At 36.9% G+C, this 16,627-nt stretch overlaps 1 protein-coding gene and 1 non-coding gene across 3 annotated transcripts in view; both read right to left on the bottom strand.

The window, feature by feature from the left end:
- Window positions 1-1,955: 1,955 nt before the first annotated feature.
- Window positions 1,956-2,029, bottom strand: trnai-aau (transfer RNA isoleucine (anticodon AAU)). The gene has a single exon. It is a non-coding gene; the product is annotated as a tRNA-Ile (tRNA).
- Window positions 2,030-3,656: 1,627 nt separating this feature from the next.
- ecel1 (endothelin converting enzyme-like 1) overlaps window positions 3,657-16,627 on the bottom strand; it is a 103,100-nt gene continuing 90,129 nt past the window's right edge. For both annotated transcript variants that reach the window (XM_028465746.1, XM_028465747.1), the window contains 4 exons: window positions 8,807-8,872; window positions 7,340-7,435; window positions 5,743-5,819; window positions 3,657-5,025 (listed from right to left, as the gene is read on the bottom strand). In XM_028465746.1, the coding sequence (XP_028321547.1) occupies window positions 4,926-5,025; window positions 5,743-5,819; window positions 7,340-7,435; window positions 8,807-8,872 (339 nt within the window). In that variant the 3' untranslated portion in view covers window positions 3,657-4,925. The remainder of the gene's footprint in view (window positions 5,026-5,742; window positions 5,820-7,339; window positions 7,436-8,806; window positions 8,873-16,627) is intronic.

Below are 16,627 nucleotides of genomic sequence, written 5' to 3'. Positions count from 1 at the left end.
CCCACAAACACACGTTAAATAATAAAAGCCTTAAGTGCAAAACAGAAATAAGGGCCAACTCCCCCCTCCCAAGCACACCCAAGGGAAACAACTCTAAGACCTAAAAGACCCAGAGACTGTATAACTTTACTGGTGCAGAGCTAAAATAGGGTTTCCACAATTTACAAAAATATATCAAATACACTCAGATTTAACTAGAAAGAAACCCTAAAAAACAAACTCTAAACAAAACAGTAGCAGGATAAAATCTGAAATTAAAAGATAAATGTTAAAACCCAAATACACAAAGTATAAACTGAATATTAAAACACCTGTCCTACCTTCAAATTGCTCAAAACAATGGGGGGAAATAGCTCTAAAACCAGAAGGATGTGTTAAAAAGCAGGTTAAAATGCTAAAAAACAAAGGGAGCAATTAAAAACACACCTGTCACCAGCCAGCAGCAGGTTCCAGTAGGCAGGAAGTGGTCTTACCTAGTTAATTGAGAAAAGAGAGCCCCCTACTGACCGCTACATAAAGCTCTCTTATCCAAACACAAAAGAATGACAAGCATGGTTTGTATTTATTCAAATGTTACACAGTGAGGATGAGGATGACAGCAGTCACATGTGGAGTGTGTTTCTTGTGGAAACCTGCACACTCAGCACAAAGTGCACAATCAGAGCATCTGATATTCACATCAATAGAACACAGCCTTCATACAAAAGTATGTTTTTTTTTTTTAATCAAGTATTGACAGCATAAAAATGAACATACTTTTCAGAATCCTTACATTTTTGTTTAAAATCTCCTTTATTATTGATCTTATGTAATATTCTAATTTTCAAACACACTGAATTTTGGGTTTTCAATATCTGTAAGCCATAATCATCTAAATTTCAGGAAATAAAGGCTTGAAATATTTCACTCTTTGTGTCATGAGCCTATATCATATATGGTTTTGACTTTCTGAAATGAGTGACAAAAAATAGTAAACTTTTTCATGATATTGTAATTTTTTTTAGATGTACCTGTATATGTTTCCCTGCATGCTTTGAGTCTCCCCAGAGTGATGTCACTCTCACGGTACGTTCACAACATGCGCCTTGTGCTCATTGAATACGCACGCTTGTCACCAACGTCGAAGATGCTCGGGACGCGCGTCAACAGGAGGGGCTTCTCTGTTACCGGTAGTGTTCATACAATGGATGATATTGTGGCGATGAGTTACGTTCATAACTCACCCAGTGACTGTGATATGGTGGGAACATTGTGTTGAATGTATTTTGGTGTGACTCAGTGTGTGCACTGTGATGTTAGAGGGCTATAGAGAAGTGTGAGTGAATGGAGAATAAAGTTTGGAGTTCCTTGCTGAACACGCCGCCTCCTACCCCCGTTCATCGGCTCTACATTATCCAGAGAGTGGCTTGGCTTTATCTGTGCCTCGCCACCGTTTCTGGATTCACCAGAGCTGAGCTTGGACGAAAGTCGCTTTCAGCGCTACTTCCGTCTCTCCCGTGCCCAGTTTGACGGCACTCGCATCTCCTACCAGGACACCAACTACAGGTGTTCTATTCCATCAGAAAAGCGCCTGTCCATTTGTCTCCGGTTAGGATTTTTTCCTCTTCTCATTATTCTGAATACGTCACGGTTGGAGAACGCTCCTGATTGGTCGACGCGCCGCAATATGCCCCAAATGTTCAACAATCCTAACTCCAGCGTCGGCCATGTTGGGAGGCACTGGATTGATGGCAAAAGTGTCCGCTGCGCAAAAAGCTTCAAATCGCGCTGCACAGGAGAAGCGGAGAGCGTAGTGGGACCTCTGACGCTTCCACCATATACTGTGAATGTACATCTGCTGTTTTTGGCGCGTTCACACCAAACGCATCAGACAAGTTCTGCTGTGAGAATAAGACATAACGACCAGTGCCACCAACCTCCATTTAGAAACACTCATCTCGTGCTTTAAAAGTAAGTGGCCCGTACGGGGATCGAACCCGCGACCTTGGCGTTATTAGCACCACGCTCTAACCAACTGAGCTAACCGGCCTTAAATATCATCGAGTAATCGTATTTTGGAGGAATTTGGGATCAGAAAATGATGAATTCTAAAGAGTATTGAAGTTATTTTAAGGGAGCATAGAGCAGGATATCAGTGCAGTCCTGCGGACGTGACGTCACGCTTCGACGCTCCTGCGCCTGCGTGGTTGATGCTTCAGTTCCTCTAGTGTATTTAGTTACTTTTATTCTTCCAAACCAACACCACGCTAGTAGCAAACCAACAGCTTGAAGTAAACAGGGGATTTCTGCTGTTTATGAACACATTCATGTTTATTTTATTTAATAATAATAAAAAGTAAAGCTAAAGGATAGATATAGGACAGAAATAAAGCTCTCTTATCCGAACACAAAAGAATGACAAGCATGGTTTGTATTTATTCAAATGTTACACAGTGAGGATGACAGCAGTCACATGTGGAGTGTGTTTCTTGTGGAAACATGCACACTCAGCACAAAGTGTACAATCAGAGCATCTGATATTCACATCAATAGAACACAGCCTTCATACAAAAGTATGTTTTCTTTTTAAATAACACTATATGTACACATGGATCCACCTGCAGCGTCTGGTTTTGGTGAGTTTTTCATCCTCCGCTGACAAACTGATGCATGACAAACATTCATTGAACACAAACACTTCTTTTTAACCATTATGTGTTTGTCACTCTGGTTTCTGTGTAGCAGGGAGTGAAATTGGATGAAAAAGCTTAACCTATAATGCGTCAAATCCTGAGAAAAACATCCATAATAAGCTTCTCTTCCCTCCAAAATGTTCACAGTTTTCATACAAAAGTGGACACATGTTGAAAAGCTTACAAACACACACAGTGACCAGAATAGAGGGATGCATTAGAAGTGTGTAGCTCTGTACAGCCACCAGAGGGCAGCAGAGAGACACAAACCCCAGGAGAGGTTGGTCAGTCAGTCCATCAGTGGAGACAGGGATGCTACAGGTGTCACTCTGATCTCCAATGGTTCAAACTAAACATACTGTACCTCAGAGTGTTTGTAGCCTGGCAGATACTGTATGTAGCAACATTAGGCTAAGACTTCTGCAAGAAAGCATGAACATTTGTAGAATCAGGGTTCTCACCAGGAATTTTTCACAGCATAGAGGGATCGCGTGGTGCGTGAGCGAATGCCACTGGAACGAACAATTTAAAAAGGTATAACTCTCTGAGGGCTCACTTTAGTGACGTAAAGCCAAAGGTTATTTGTTGAAATGGTAAAGGTGATGATGAATGTAGTTAGAGTTAGCCATGCTTGGTATAGGTCCTCCACTAATAAATACTCAGACACTCTATAGACAAGAAATAACATTTTATTCAAAAAACTAATTCCAAGACACACTTTTCAAATTTAAATGAGGTTTGTGTCCAGATTTGTGTCCAAGTGTTCAAAATTTATTATGATGGTACCGATTAAAAAAGGGAAAAAACCAATAGAAAAACCCCCCTACACTGCTGAAAACCCAGTGTAGGGGCAATGTCCCTCCGTAGGGCAGTGGTTCCCAAACAGGGGTATGTGTACCCCTAGGGGTACAGGAGCACATTGCAGTGGGTACTCAGAAAGATTTAACAATGAATTTAAAAATAATCAGGAAATGTTTCTATTTCTATTTTTAAGCTATTATTTGAATAAATTCACACAAACTAACAGTATTATTGCTAAAAAAAACAACTATATTTTATTATAATTTTTTTTAGCAGGACTATTTTAGGCTGTAGAGGCCATTTTTATCATGCTTCTGACAATAGCTGGGTCTCAGTCACGTTTTTGTTTTGTTTTTTATAAATTACACTTTAAATTACATTTATTGTTTTGAATTTGTAGATTAAGCTTTCGGGAACCAATGTTCAGGGTTTAGGAGGGTCCGCTGTTCCACAAACGAAAAAGCATATGAAATTAAGGCCCCTACACTCAACAGCACTGGCGCGAACTGGATATAATCTTCCTGAGAAATAAATGAAAATGGTTATATTAATTTTTGTTTTGATGGTGATTTCAATCAAATTGTTCACCCTTTAAAAGGCATCTTTGTACAGTTACTCAGTTGTGGATGCAAAGAAATCGTAATTTTACCTTTTTTATGTGTAAAGTGCTTTGGTGGCCATCTTCAATCTTGCTCTGGGTGATATTTACAGTATTTTATGCTATTTTATGACAATCCTTGTCCCCAAAAACCTACATTTTGCCACAGAGATCATGTTTCTATGTCTAACAGAACCAAAGTTATAGTAAGATTTAATTTCGCAATACCATGGCCATCTTGGATTTTGCTCTGAGTACACTGTATAGTATTTTAAGATATATTATTGAATTCCTTGACCCTGAAAACCTTTATTTCACCACTGAGATCAAGCTTCTATGTCAAAGAGAACCAAGTTATGTGAGAAAATGTCCGAATTGGCAACACGGATGGCGCCATCTTGGATTTCTTGATTTTGAGTGGGAAGTGTTGGTTTGCCAGTATGGATCCCATTAAAAATGGATCCAGCATACTTAAAACCCTTCCATGTACAAATTCTGATGCTTTCTTCCAGAAGTGAACATGTTTTGACATCTCTGCCAGGCTGTTGTGTTTGATGTTGAAAAGCTGAGGAATAAATGGAGAGGCATGCAGCTCCCACACGTTACACACATGAGATATAATCTAAATACAAAAATAGATGATTTATCGAATAAATATGAACTTAGAAAAATAGATGTCATTGAATTTAACACAACTGCTGTTCATGTGACTTTTTCTTTTGATGGACTGGCACAGACGATGGTTTAAAAAAAGGGAATATACAGCGTGAATATAAAATATGAGATAAATGCAGGTGTAATACACTGTTCTGAACATAAGCATGATGCACTTCCTGTTCTGGACCAACCAGAAATCACCAAACAGAGCATTTATCCACAGGGTTCATTGGGGAGCCTTTCGGACAGTGGAAAACTCTGGAAAACTCATCGAACTGAGAAACACTGCCGATCACTCTGTGAGGGGAGGAAAGAGAGAAAGATATAGAAAACATTTACATCAATATTATCAATATTATAGATTATCCCTGAGCAGGAGAAAAACTACAGAGCTGTTAGAGTTCATGCCATGATTGTAATTTAGACATTTAAGTTTATTGGCACTAAGTGTAGTTTGGACACACAAACCTACAATGGGATGCTGGGTTGGGGTCAGTTATAAGTGTAAACACGTAATAGATCATTAATTCATTCATTATAAATGTAATTTTTGCTTTTGTAATCATAACTGAATTGTAATTGAGTTTAGATAAAGTCTGAATATATATAAGAAAAAGTTTGTATATATATGAAAAACCCGGGCGCTATCTTTGTAGTCATTTCTATTGCTGGAGACAGAAGAGGTAAAGACAAGCAGACACTGTGCATTTATTTTTAATTGTTGTACTCAGCTCCAGCTCAAACTCATGTTCTCACACCTCTTCTGTTTCAAACAATTCCGAGCAAATGGGCAAAAGTTGCAGACAAAGGCTGCAAGGGGGCTTTTTAGAGAAGTGCTGCACCTCGTTTTGTCCACCCCACCTTGGTAAAGTTGGCAGATATTCACAGATTTGGACTTCTAGCATCAATAACTCCTTAACAAAACATCATCGACACACAAATTACACCTCTGCCATGAGTGTGAGGTGGAAAACATACTACGAGATCATTTTTAGTGTGTGTGTGTGTGTTTACCTGTAGTGCTCTGGTGCGTGTTTGTCCGTTAGCAGCTGAAGGTAGATGGACTGGGATCTCCTCTTCATGCACCAGTTCTAAACAGGAACACCATAACAGTGACTGATTATTTTAACCACACTGATATTAAAGCTACTTTTTACTTTTTCAACAATAAACATGAACGAAACAAAGCGTTTTGTGAGAACAAAGCTGTCGTTGGATTCCACAGTGAATGAATATTAGTTTTATACAGTAATAACAATCCAATAAAGGAGCAATCTCAATCAATACACGTCTGAAACAAATTCAATGTGTCTGTGTGAATCCGTGTATCATTCATTCATTTGTTTTTCATTATGTAACAAAAACATGAAAAACAAAAAAAAAACACTTTTTATTTGATATTTGTTTCCAAAACCAAAATGAAAAAACGGAAAACGCCTTGTTTTTCAAATTCAAGCTCTTCTGCTTCGGTACAGAAAACGAAAAATGGAAAACGAACACCTTTGTTTGTTTTCTCCATTACCGATTTGCCAAAGTACGTGACCCGGAAGTGAAGCGTTACACATTCCGCAATATCTTTAGCTTTGCAACACTTAGGAGTCTCTAAATCCTCCGAAATGTCCGTGAGGAGGTTCTGTGTCCAACACTAGCTAAAGCAAAACGGACACGTTTCTGATGCACGGTTGGAAGCAGCGATCTTGTCATGCCAAACTGCCGTTAGCATAGCCGTTAGCATCGGATGAGAGTACACTTCCGGGTCATGTACTTTGACCAATTGGTAATGGAGAAAATGGATAAAGGAGTTCGTTTTCCATTTCACACAATTCAATTTTCACACAACTGGGCTTTTCTTTTCCATCGGGTGTTGTTTTAAAAACTAAAAATTAATGTACACAAAGCACAGCAACGACTTCTTCTCAGCTTATCCCGTTTCTTGTGTTGTAGTCTGTGCATCAGTATTATGGTATACCGAGAACTTGTAAACGAGAATGGATCCGTACTGTTCATAAGTGCAAAAAAAGGCTGACAACTGCATTATTTTTCTGTAATTAATTAATCGCAAATAAAGCGTTAAAGTCCCAGCCATAATTGTAACATAACAGCATGTTTGACAATGCCTTATCTAAATGCATGATCTGCTGTTAGCTGGTTAAAAACACAAAGATCATACTTGTTGTTGTTGTTATGACTGTAGTTTGGCTCACGCTTACAGTAGGTGATATCTAGTAGTGGCTACAAATGACTTGGTTTAGTTTTCCAAGGAGATTATTTTCTGTGTATTTGTTGACGTTTTCTGTGTATTATTATTATTATCTTTTTTTCTTTTTTATCATTTTGTGTATTTTTGTTGTTGTTTTGTGGGTTTTTGGGAGTCATTTTGTGTTTTGTTTTTTTTGTCTAGTGTATTTTATTTGTGATTTTGTATTTTATGCATTTACTTTGAGGTGCAATACAACATTAGAGCAAGGGTCAGTGGTCCACGTCTATTCTACGCTGTATTTCTATTCCTCTAATAATGACGGTTTCCTCTCACTACAGTGAGGATCACACTGATAACTTCTGTCTGTGCTGATGCATGGCAGTAGTTTGAATATGTAAATGCATTGTATACCTGTGCGAAGGCGATGAAGAGCAGCTGCTCATGAGTGTATTTGAGGCCGGGGAGAGGCCTCTCTGGGCCATGTTCTCTCACCCACTTCTGATACGCCTGAGGAACACATGGAGAACACAGTGATAAGAACACACCACATACACAGGAAATCATAATTTTTATTATTTTTCTAAATCCTACCCTATGCTCCTTTAAAATAACTTATAATCCTGCAATGTTGAGTTTATTTATTTGTCATTGCACATGTTACAAAGCAATAGAGCAACAAAATTACATTTCAGTTTCATCCCATCCAAGAAAAGATGAAAAGACAAAAACACATAACATGGAGTACAGGAGCAGGAGAACTGCAGTTTGCCACCAGGGCGGCGCCCTTTATTTAGATGAGAAATGGGATAACAACAACAATGGGTAAGAAGAAGAGGTAAAAAAAGGCAAAAACCTTGACTCTTAATGAGTCATTATTAAATACTTATTAATGCCTTATTCTGCATGGCCTTAATATACAACCAGTAAACCATTAACTAAGAGTTTTCCCTCAATAACCTCAGAATTATTACTTCTTGGTACCAAGTAAGGAAGTTGTTGTAGATGAATTACAATCTTAACATGCTAGGGTTAGGATTAGGGTTAGGATTAAGGTTAGGATTAGGGTTAGGATTAAGGTTAACCCAAACCCTAACCCTCTTTGAACTGCGAGATTGCCACTAAGTGTATAATAAGGCATTAATAAGTACTTAATAATTACAAATTAAGAGCCAATATGTTACTAATGCTTATAATCAACTAACTAATGGTTAGTAGATGTTCCCTAAACTAAAGTGTTACCAAACTTTATAAAAATCAGTCAGTTACAAACTGAGATATATACATTTTTCAAATGTGAATAATGCTGAGATATGGTTATTTTTAAGTTTCTTAATGGACTCTTCCATGGCGTAAGGTCTGTCTTTGGTTACTTTTCATATAATCCAGCTAACAGACAAACAGTCAAATAAATAAACACTTGTGAAAATATTACCTTCTCGGTGGACGTCATGTAAACAAAAAAAAACAAAAAAGAATAACTGTGTTCTCTATTATTTGACATCTTCATCCTTTCTGAGTGATTGACAGACGCAACTCGCGAAAGGCAGATACCCCTGTTACTGTATATAGTGGAAGATATTAATTAACAGAAATATTATAATAAGACACGTTCCTGCTCAATTCTGAAATAGAGAAAATATTAGACACTTTATAACCTTCAACATTGTATAGGTTTGACAAACATTCACAATTAAGAAATAAAAAAAAAATGCATAACTGTTAATTACACTACATGTGGTGTTAAATTCTGATGACATATGAAGACATGGTAAAATAAAAAAAGCATGTGCAGGTTCTTCAAATATTAATGCCCATCAACTTAATGTTAATTGTTGTGTTTTCAGTGTTTGAACTATGATGTCATCATGAATCACTTACAGTGTACGACAGCTTCAGCCCCCCCATGTCTGCGATGTTCTCCCCCAGAGTCAGTCGACCATTCACCTGGAAACACAGGACCAAGCAGCTCTGTGACTGTCTGTGAATGATCTCTTAAACATATATATATATATATACATAGTACAGTATAGTGTGTTTATCGTATTTAGTGAGTTTCCAGGAGTTACAGTGAGTTTGAGTTTTTTTATACCAGAGCTCTGTATTTGGAAAGTATTAGTCAATGAAGGCCAAAGAAACATGAACATTAATCCCACCTACAGATACTTTTAGATTAATAAAAAAAACTATTTAAAAAAGTTAAACATACTGTATTTGGTATGACATATTAACCTAACACACCGATCTGCAGTGTTAAATGTAAAAACTGTCACTGTTTCATAGCCGACATATTTTGAACATTTAGGTATTTTTTTCCCCCCATTTTAGATACATTCATATCAAACAGCATGTTCTACATCAACGTTAAAAATGTTTACACATGAAAAATAAATTAAAAAAGTAAATGTTAAATCTGAATTTAAAAGTTAAATTCAAATGTTAAATCTGAATCTAAATGTTAAATTGGTTGCCAAGTGTAAAGCTAAATGTTAACATATTTTACAAACTTAAATTAGTTTAGATTTAAATATACATTTTACATTTAGAATTTATATTTAACATTTAGATTTAGATTTAACATTGTGGGTTAGATTTAACATTGTGGGTTAGATTTAACATTTCAATTCAAGATTTCAATTTAGATATGAAATTAACATTTAGATTCACATATAACATTTAGATTTACATTTAATATTTAGATTTAACATTTAGATTTAAATTTTACAACTTGATTTACATTTAGATTTATTTTTCAAGTGTACACATTCTTAAAAATTATATAAAACATGAGTTTTTACATTAGGCACCCCATAGACTGAGGCACAAGGAGAACCTGCAAACCCCATACCCTGTAAGCTTTTATTTTTGTAACATTTGTACAAACAGCATAATACAGAAACATTTATTCTGAGATAATTGAATTCATCAGTCGTTCATATGCCACTTCTACTTTTTTTTTCTTTTTACAGTGAATGAAAGTCTGTCCATCTCCGTCCCAGGGCTACACCTTCCTAATTATGGAGTTATAATATCCTATTAAACACACACTGTACTGAAGTCATAACGTTTACATTTACCTCCTGTTGTGATAATACAAATGAAAAACATACTATATTTTCAATGACAACACATGTGCAAACACTGTGCAAAGGTGGTTTATTTCATGTAATTGAAGTGTAATAATGTGGATTATTAATATACACTGCTCAAAAATGATAAAGGGAACACTTAAACAACTCTAATTTCAGTTACTTATATTTCTTGGAAATCAAATTGTCCAGTTAGGAAGCAAGGCTGATTTTCAATTATGTATTATTATTATTATGATTTTATGTACATAAATGTAGGTGATGTATTTTCTGTTGTATATTTATAATTTAGCTTAAATAAAGAAAAAGTATATTTTATCCAATCATTTGATTAATCAATGGAAAAATTGATATAATACTTAAATAAAATTTGTAAGAACAGACAACAGACTGAAATGAGAGACAATTAGGAAGAAACGTCCTATACAGGAATGTATGTGTAGGTGTCTGTCCTCATCCTTAGTGGCTGCACTGACAGGGCTGTAAACACTTCCTCTACGGCCGCACGTTTATAACACTTTTTAAAGACAGTGAGATATTTTTTTTTTTTTTTTACTGATTTCAGGATATAATCTTTATCTTGCAACAGCAAAGAAGAAATGCAAGAGTTTCTCTTATTCAGCAAGTTGATGCTGGGAGAACACTGGGTATGATATTTCAATAACAAATAAATGCATAACTACCGACAAAAACAACACACACACACATTACTGCTAAAGTCATCATGTGATGGAGAAGCATTTTTTGCACACATTTGTATTTGTATGATCATGGTAAAGCTTAAACTAAGTGTATGCAAGCTTCTATCAACAGAGAAAATAACACGCTCCGTTTTCCATCCTCTGTTACAGTATACACTTTAAACTAAAACCTGGCCCTGAAAGAAAATTTTAAGTATATTTTGAGTGAAATCATCCTTTAATAACTACGTAAGTTGATCATTTAAACTGAAAATACAGGTGGTGCTGTCTATGATAAGTGCTGTGAACATCAGCCCTGTCAGTGCTGCAGACACATATTACTGGATTTCTTTTGCATTTTGCCATGCAGTGTTCTCACCACTAGAGGGAGCATGAGGCTGTGTTCATGACCCACTATGTGGCTCAGGTAGTGCAGCTCATCTAGGACAGTGGTTCAAAAACTTTTTACAGTCCCGTACCCCTCCAAACAGTTAACCTGAGGCCATGTACCCCCTGCTGCTGCACACTTAATAATGTAATGCAGAGTTTTTCAACCTTGGGGTCGTGACCCCATGTGGGGTCGCGTGGAATTCAAATGAGGTCCCCTGAAATGTCTAGTAATGTACAATAATTAAAAAAATACTGGTTAAAAAAATGTTTTAATGATTATTCTTTTTCAAATTATAACATCACACAAAACCATCTTAAACTAGAAAAGCACTCGGAGAACGCAGACCTCCGTCAAACAGCTCAAGCTCAGCTAACACGCTCCGGTAAACTCAGGATCACCATGACTGCCTGTCAACAATGAGCTGTGTTACCATGACAACCTGTCAACATCAATGGGGGAGATATATATATATATATACACATAAATATATATATATTTTCTTTGGTAATCCAGAACATCACCAACATTGTATCACAAATTTCTTTTCTCATTTATCAATTTCCCTGAAAATTTCGTCCAAATCTGTTCATAACTTTTCCAGTTATCTTGCTAAAACAGAAGTAAAAGTAAAGTAAAACATAACTTTCCGCTCTGCGCTTCGCACTTGGCGGTGGTAATTTAACTGTATTCTATTCTTTCACTTTCACTAGTTAAAAGATGGCACATCTTTGTGCACTAATTCTGGCAACAACAAAACATCAAATACTAATTCTAGAAAGAAAAAAAAAAGTCTCTGGAGACGCCGATAATTTGTGATAATAAAATGGGGTCAAAACCCAAAAAAAGGTTGGGAACCGCTGATGTAATGTAGCCCTACAGTAACATGTGTCTCTGAATTGTATCTATCCTGTTGAGGAATAACATATAATATTTAAAAAATAATAATAATCTGTAAGGAATGTAAATTGATAAAGCAATGTAGCCCCTCGTCATATTTCAGCCTTTTTGAGGAGATTGTTTCTCAGTCACCATGGTTACTCTTACATTGACTAATGTGTAATTTGTGGTAATGCATTAAGGCTCCTGACTGCTGGTCAATTTATATTCCAGTTTCCAATCTACATTTTTCATTCATGTACCCTTATGACAATTTGCGTACCCCTGGGGGACCTAGGATCTATGATGGTGCATCAATACATATTGTGGGAAGGTTTGTTGTGTCCGTCAGCATGGGGGAAAAAACCCTTTAATGTCTTTTAAACCTTAGTTAGGGTGACCATATTTTAATTTCCAAAAAAAGAGGACACTTAGATGGACCTTATCATACTCAACGTTTTCTTGAATCTTGCTTGTAACGCAAACTGCAACATAATAAATAAAAAGGTTGTTATTGTGAATAAGGTTTTTTTTTCTTTAAATCTCTTTTTATGGCAAAGACGTAAAAAAATCTAAAATCAGTGGCGACTCCAGTCAATCACCTGAATTATACATTATAACTGTGCTTATATAATATAATATATATAATATAAACCTTCTTAAAATCTCTCAATCATTGAAACAATATGAAAAAAAAATCCTCCTAGAAATCAAAACTATAACAACAGTAAATAATCATTAAATAAATAACCTTTTTAATTAAATCCACTGCTATTTGGTCACTTTTAAATCAATCTTTCACTTGGATTTTCCTCACGTGTGACGATTTTGTCAACAGAAAGTGTCATTTTTAATGATTCTGTCATGTGTGAATAAAATTACTGTAATGAACTATATTGGCTTTAAAAAGCAACTACTTAACTTTCAGAAAGTGGTGGATTTACTGTCTTTAGAAGGAACGTGTTCCCTGAGATGTGATTAAAGACATTTTCATTAATTTGTAAAATATTTGACCTTAGTGCAGAATGTGAAGCAATACTTGTTAAAGGTGAAACTGTTGTATTGCACCTGTGTTAGCTTAAATCAGGGATCACTAGCCTTTCTAAAACTACAGTATGAGCTCCTTCATAGGTTCTGAATAGTCCAAAAGGCTACCAGTTAATTACTAAATTTAATCGAAGGCTAAGATAATAATAACATTTTTCATTTTCAACATGCAACACTTTATTTCTCCTAATTTATATGTTTCATTTTCATTACATTTAACAGAACATTTTAATCTTCTTATTTTACTGCTACGAACAAACAACTTTTAACTAATCGCGTAACACAACATTTGTAAAATGTAACAATTGTGTCATATTTTATATGATAAATAACAAACCCACACACCAGATCTGAAACACTTAAAACATTTAAATGTTTCAGTGAAAATGAATTATTAAAGATGGTAATTTATTACTAAAACTGTATCACCTGCAGCATTATTTAACTGTATTAAGTACAAACTACATCTGTCATACTGTATGTATTTATATTTGTGTTTAACTCCTGGAAAGATGGAGTTCATTGGTGACTAGAGCCCCTGAGGGCCCCTCACATGGTCCATGTGTGGGCTGAGATTTGAAAGTAACAACTTGAAATTTAATTTACCGTTTTGAAACTGAATTAGTAACTTTAATGTGTATATTTTCCTGTTGAAAAAAATCACATTAGTACTTTCCAAAAATTCAATATATTTCTGCTTCTTAAATTCAGATTCACTGCAGCAATTTCATTTCACTACACAGAGACACACTTATGGTCCACGAGGTTGAGCAATATATATTTGTTTTTTTATTAAAAATGTTCAAAAATAAAAACTCTCGATGAGGAAAATAAACTCAACTTCTAACTTCTTCAAAAGCAAAAAACAAAACAAAAGGGGGTACATTAAAGGAAAATAAAAAAAACTAAAAATTGCAAATGAATAAATAAGGTGAATTTGAATAAGGCGATCCCATGTGAGATGGACATACAATTATACACTGAACAAGAATAAAAATGCAACACTTTTGTTTTTGCTCTCATTTTTCACGAGCTGAACTCAAAGTTCTAAAACATTTTCTATAAACACAGATATTGTTCACAAATGTGTCTAAATGTGTGTTAGTGAGAACTTCTCCACCTCACAGGTGTGGCTTATCAGGATGCTGATTAGACAGCATGATTATTGCACAGGTGTGCCTCAGGGTGGCCACAATAAAAGGCCGCTCACAAAAATGTCCAGTTTAATCACACAGCACAATGCCACAGATGTTGCCAGTTCTGAGGAAGCGTGTAATTAGCATGCTGACTGTAGGAATGTCCACCAGAGATGTTGCACGTGAATTGAATCTTCATTTCTCTACCATAACATAAGCCATCTCCAAAGGTGTTTCGGAGAATTTGGCAGTACATCCAACCGCAGACCACGTGTAACCACACCAGCCCAGGACCTCCACATCCACATCACCTCCATCATTGTCTGAGACCAGCCACCCAGACAGCTGCAGAAACCGTCTCAGGGAAGCTCATCTACATGTTCTTCGTCCTCATCGGGGTCTCGACCTGACTGCAATTTGTTATCATAACTGACTTAAGTGGGAAAATGCTCACATTCGATGGTGTCTGGCACGTTAGAGAGGTGTTCTCTCATGAGTCCCGATTTTCACTGTTCAGGGCCGATGGCTGACAGCGTGTGGCATCGTGTTGGTGAGCGGTTTGCTGATGTCAACATTGTGGATGGAGTGGCCCATGGTGGCGGTGGGGTTAGGGTATGGGCAGGCGCATGTTATAGACAATGATGGCATTTTGAATGCACAGAGATACCGTGACGAGATCCTGAGGCCCATCATTGTGCCATTTATCCACGACTATCACCTCATGTTGCAGCATGATAATGCACGGCTCCATGTTGCAAGGATCTGTACACAATTCCTTGAATGGCCAGCATATTCACCGGACATTAAGGATCACGTGATCAGAAATTGGGCCCGATCACGTGGTTTCAGACTCGATCAGAATCGGACGTTATCTCCCAATCAGGACTCAAATATATCTGTATATTTATTATCATTATAGGGGCGGGCAGTATACCAGTTCATACCAAATACCGGTATATATTTTTGTTATGATATACATTTTTCATATACCGCTGTACCAGTATATTGATTACACAACGTTCGGAACGCTGCGCTGCGTCAGACCGGAGCCTTTTCAATGTTGCACTGCGAAGGTAAACAGTAGCGCTGTGGTTACCATGGTTACGGTGTAAATGGCTAAGAAAGCTCTGAAGCTGCAGAACTCGTAGAACATGATGACACAGAAGAACTTGTGTCAAATAGAGGAGGAGCCATGTCTGTTGTTTGGTCGGCAGAACAAGTTGGATGCAGAGCGGAGGTGGAGAGTTCTCAGACATTTGTGAATAAAGGAGTTCAAAATGTATCGTTAGCCTCTCTGCTAACTAGCCTGATGCTAGTGTGTGTGCGCACTGTGCACAGATGTTTGAGAGCGCGTTTGTCGGCTCCGCACAAGTGTTTGTTTGCGCGTGTTTGTGTGTGCGGGCCAGTGTTTGTGTGATTTACGTGTGCGCGTGTATGTTTGTGTGTGAGAATAGACCACATGTGTCAAACTCATGCCCCGCGGGCCAAATCCGGCCCTTTGGAGCATCCAATTGGGCCCGAAGGAGAAAGTGAAAATTATAGAGAAAACATAAATCATTGTGTAAATGAAAATCAACACTCCTGGTGCCTACAGTATGTCACGTGATTGCAGTCATATTTAGAGTTGAAAAAATATCCAGCAACTTCACACACCCATTGAAGAGGACTGGACCAACATTCCACAGGCCACAATCAACAACCTGATCAACTCTATGCCAAGGAGATGTGTTGCACTGCGTGAGGCAAATGGTGGTCACACCAGACACCGACTGGTTTTCTGACCCCCCCCCATAAGGCAAAACTGCACATTTCAGGGTGGCCTTTTATTGTGGCCACCCTGAGGCACAGCTGTGCATTAATCATGCTGTCTAATCAGCATCTTGATAGGAAAAAGGTTAAAAATTCAAATTAAAAGAATAAATTATGAGTCTGAAGTTTTTTCAGGGCTATATGGTCACACCCTCAACGGCCGTGAAGGAGTTTTTGTCGACGTAAACAGGAAATCCATGAATCAGTGATTGATTACTCAACCTCGCAGACTACAAGTGTGTCTTCATGTAGTGAAATTGAATCATTGATTTTTGGAATGTACTAAGATTAATTTCAACAGGAAAAATACAATTTCAAGTTACTAAATCAGTTTCAAAACAATAAGTTCAATTTCAAGTTGTTACTTTCAAATTCAATGCCGACTATTCAAACTCAGTTTCTAGTGGCCCAAATCTCAGCCCATACATGTGGGCAACCTGGTGGTGACCCCTGGCCTACAGCAAACTAGTCGTTATAAATGTGCAAAATGTTCCACGTCTCACATACATCCGAAGACGTATTGATTACACCATTCAGTCTATCAATCACAGTCCAACATGTTAGAGATAGATACTGTCTCACTGATGTATGGCTTTCAATATAAACCTAATCACAGTGTAGACCAACCATGAACCCATATATCTGAATCACACTCTTGTCAATTTTTAATGCAA

This window comes from Gouania willdenowi, chromosome 13 (assembly GCF_900634775.1).
Source record: "Gouania willdenowi chromosome 13, fGouWil2.1, whole genome shotgun sequence".
In the NCBI taxonomy this organism is placed as follows: Eukaryota; Metazoa; Chordata; class Actinopteri; order Blenniiformes; family Gobiesocidae; genus Gouania; species Gouania willdenowi.
The sequence above is the reverse complement of the archived record's forward strand: the minus strand, read 5'-3'. Positions and strand labels throughout refer to the sequence as shown.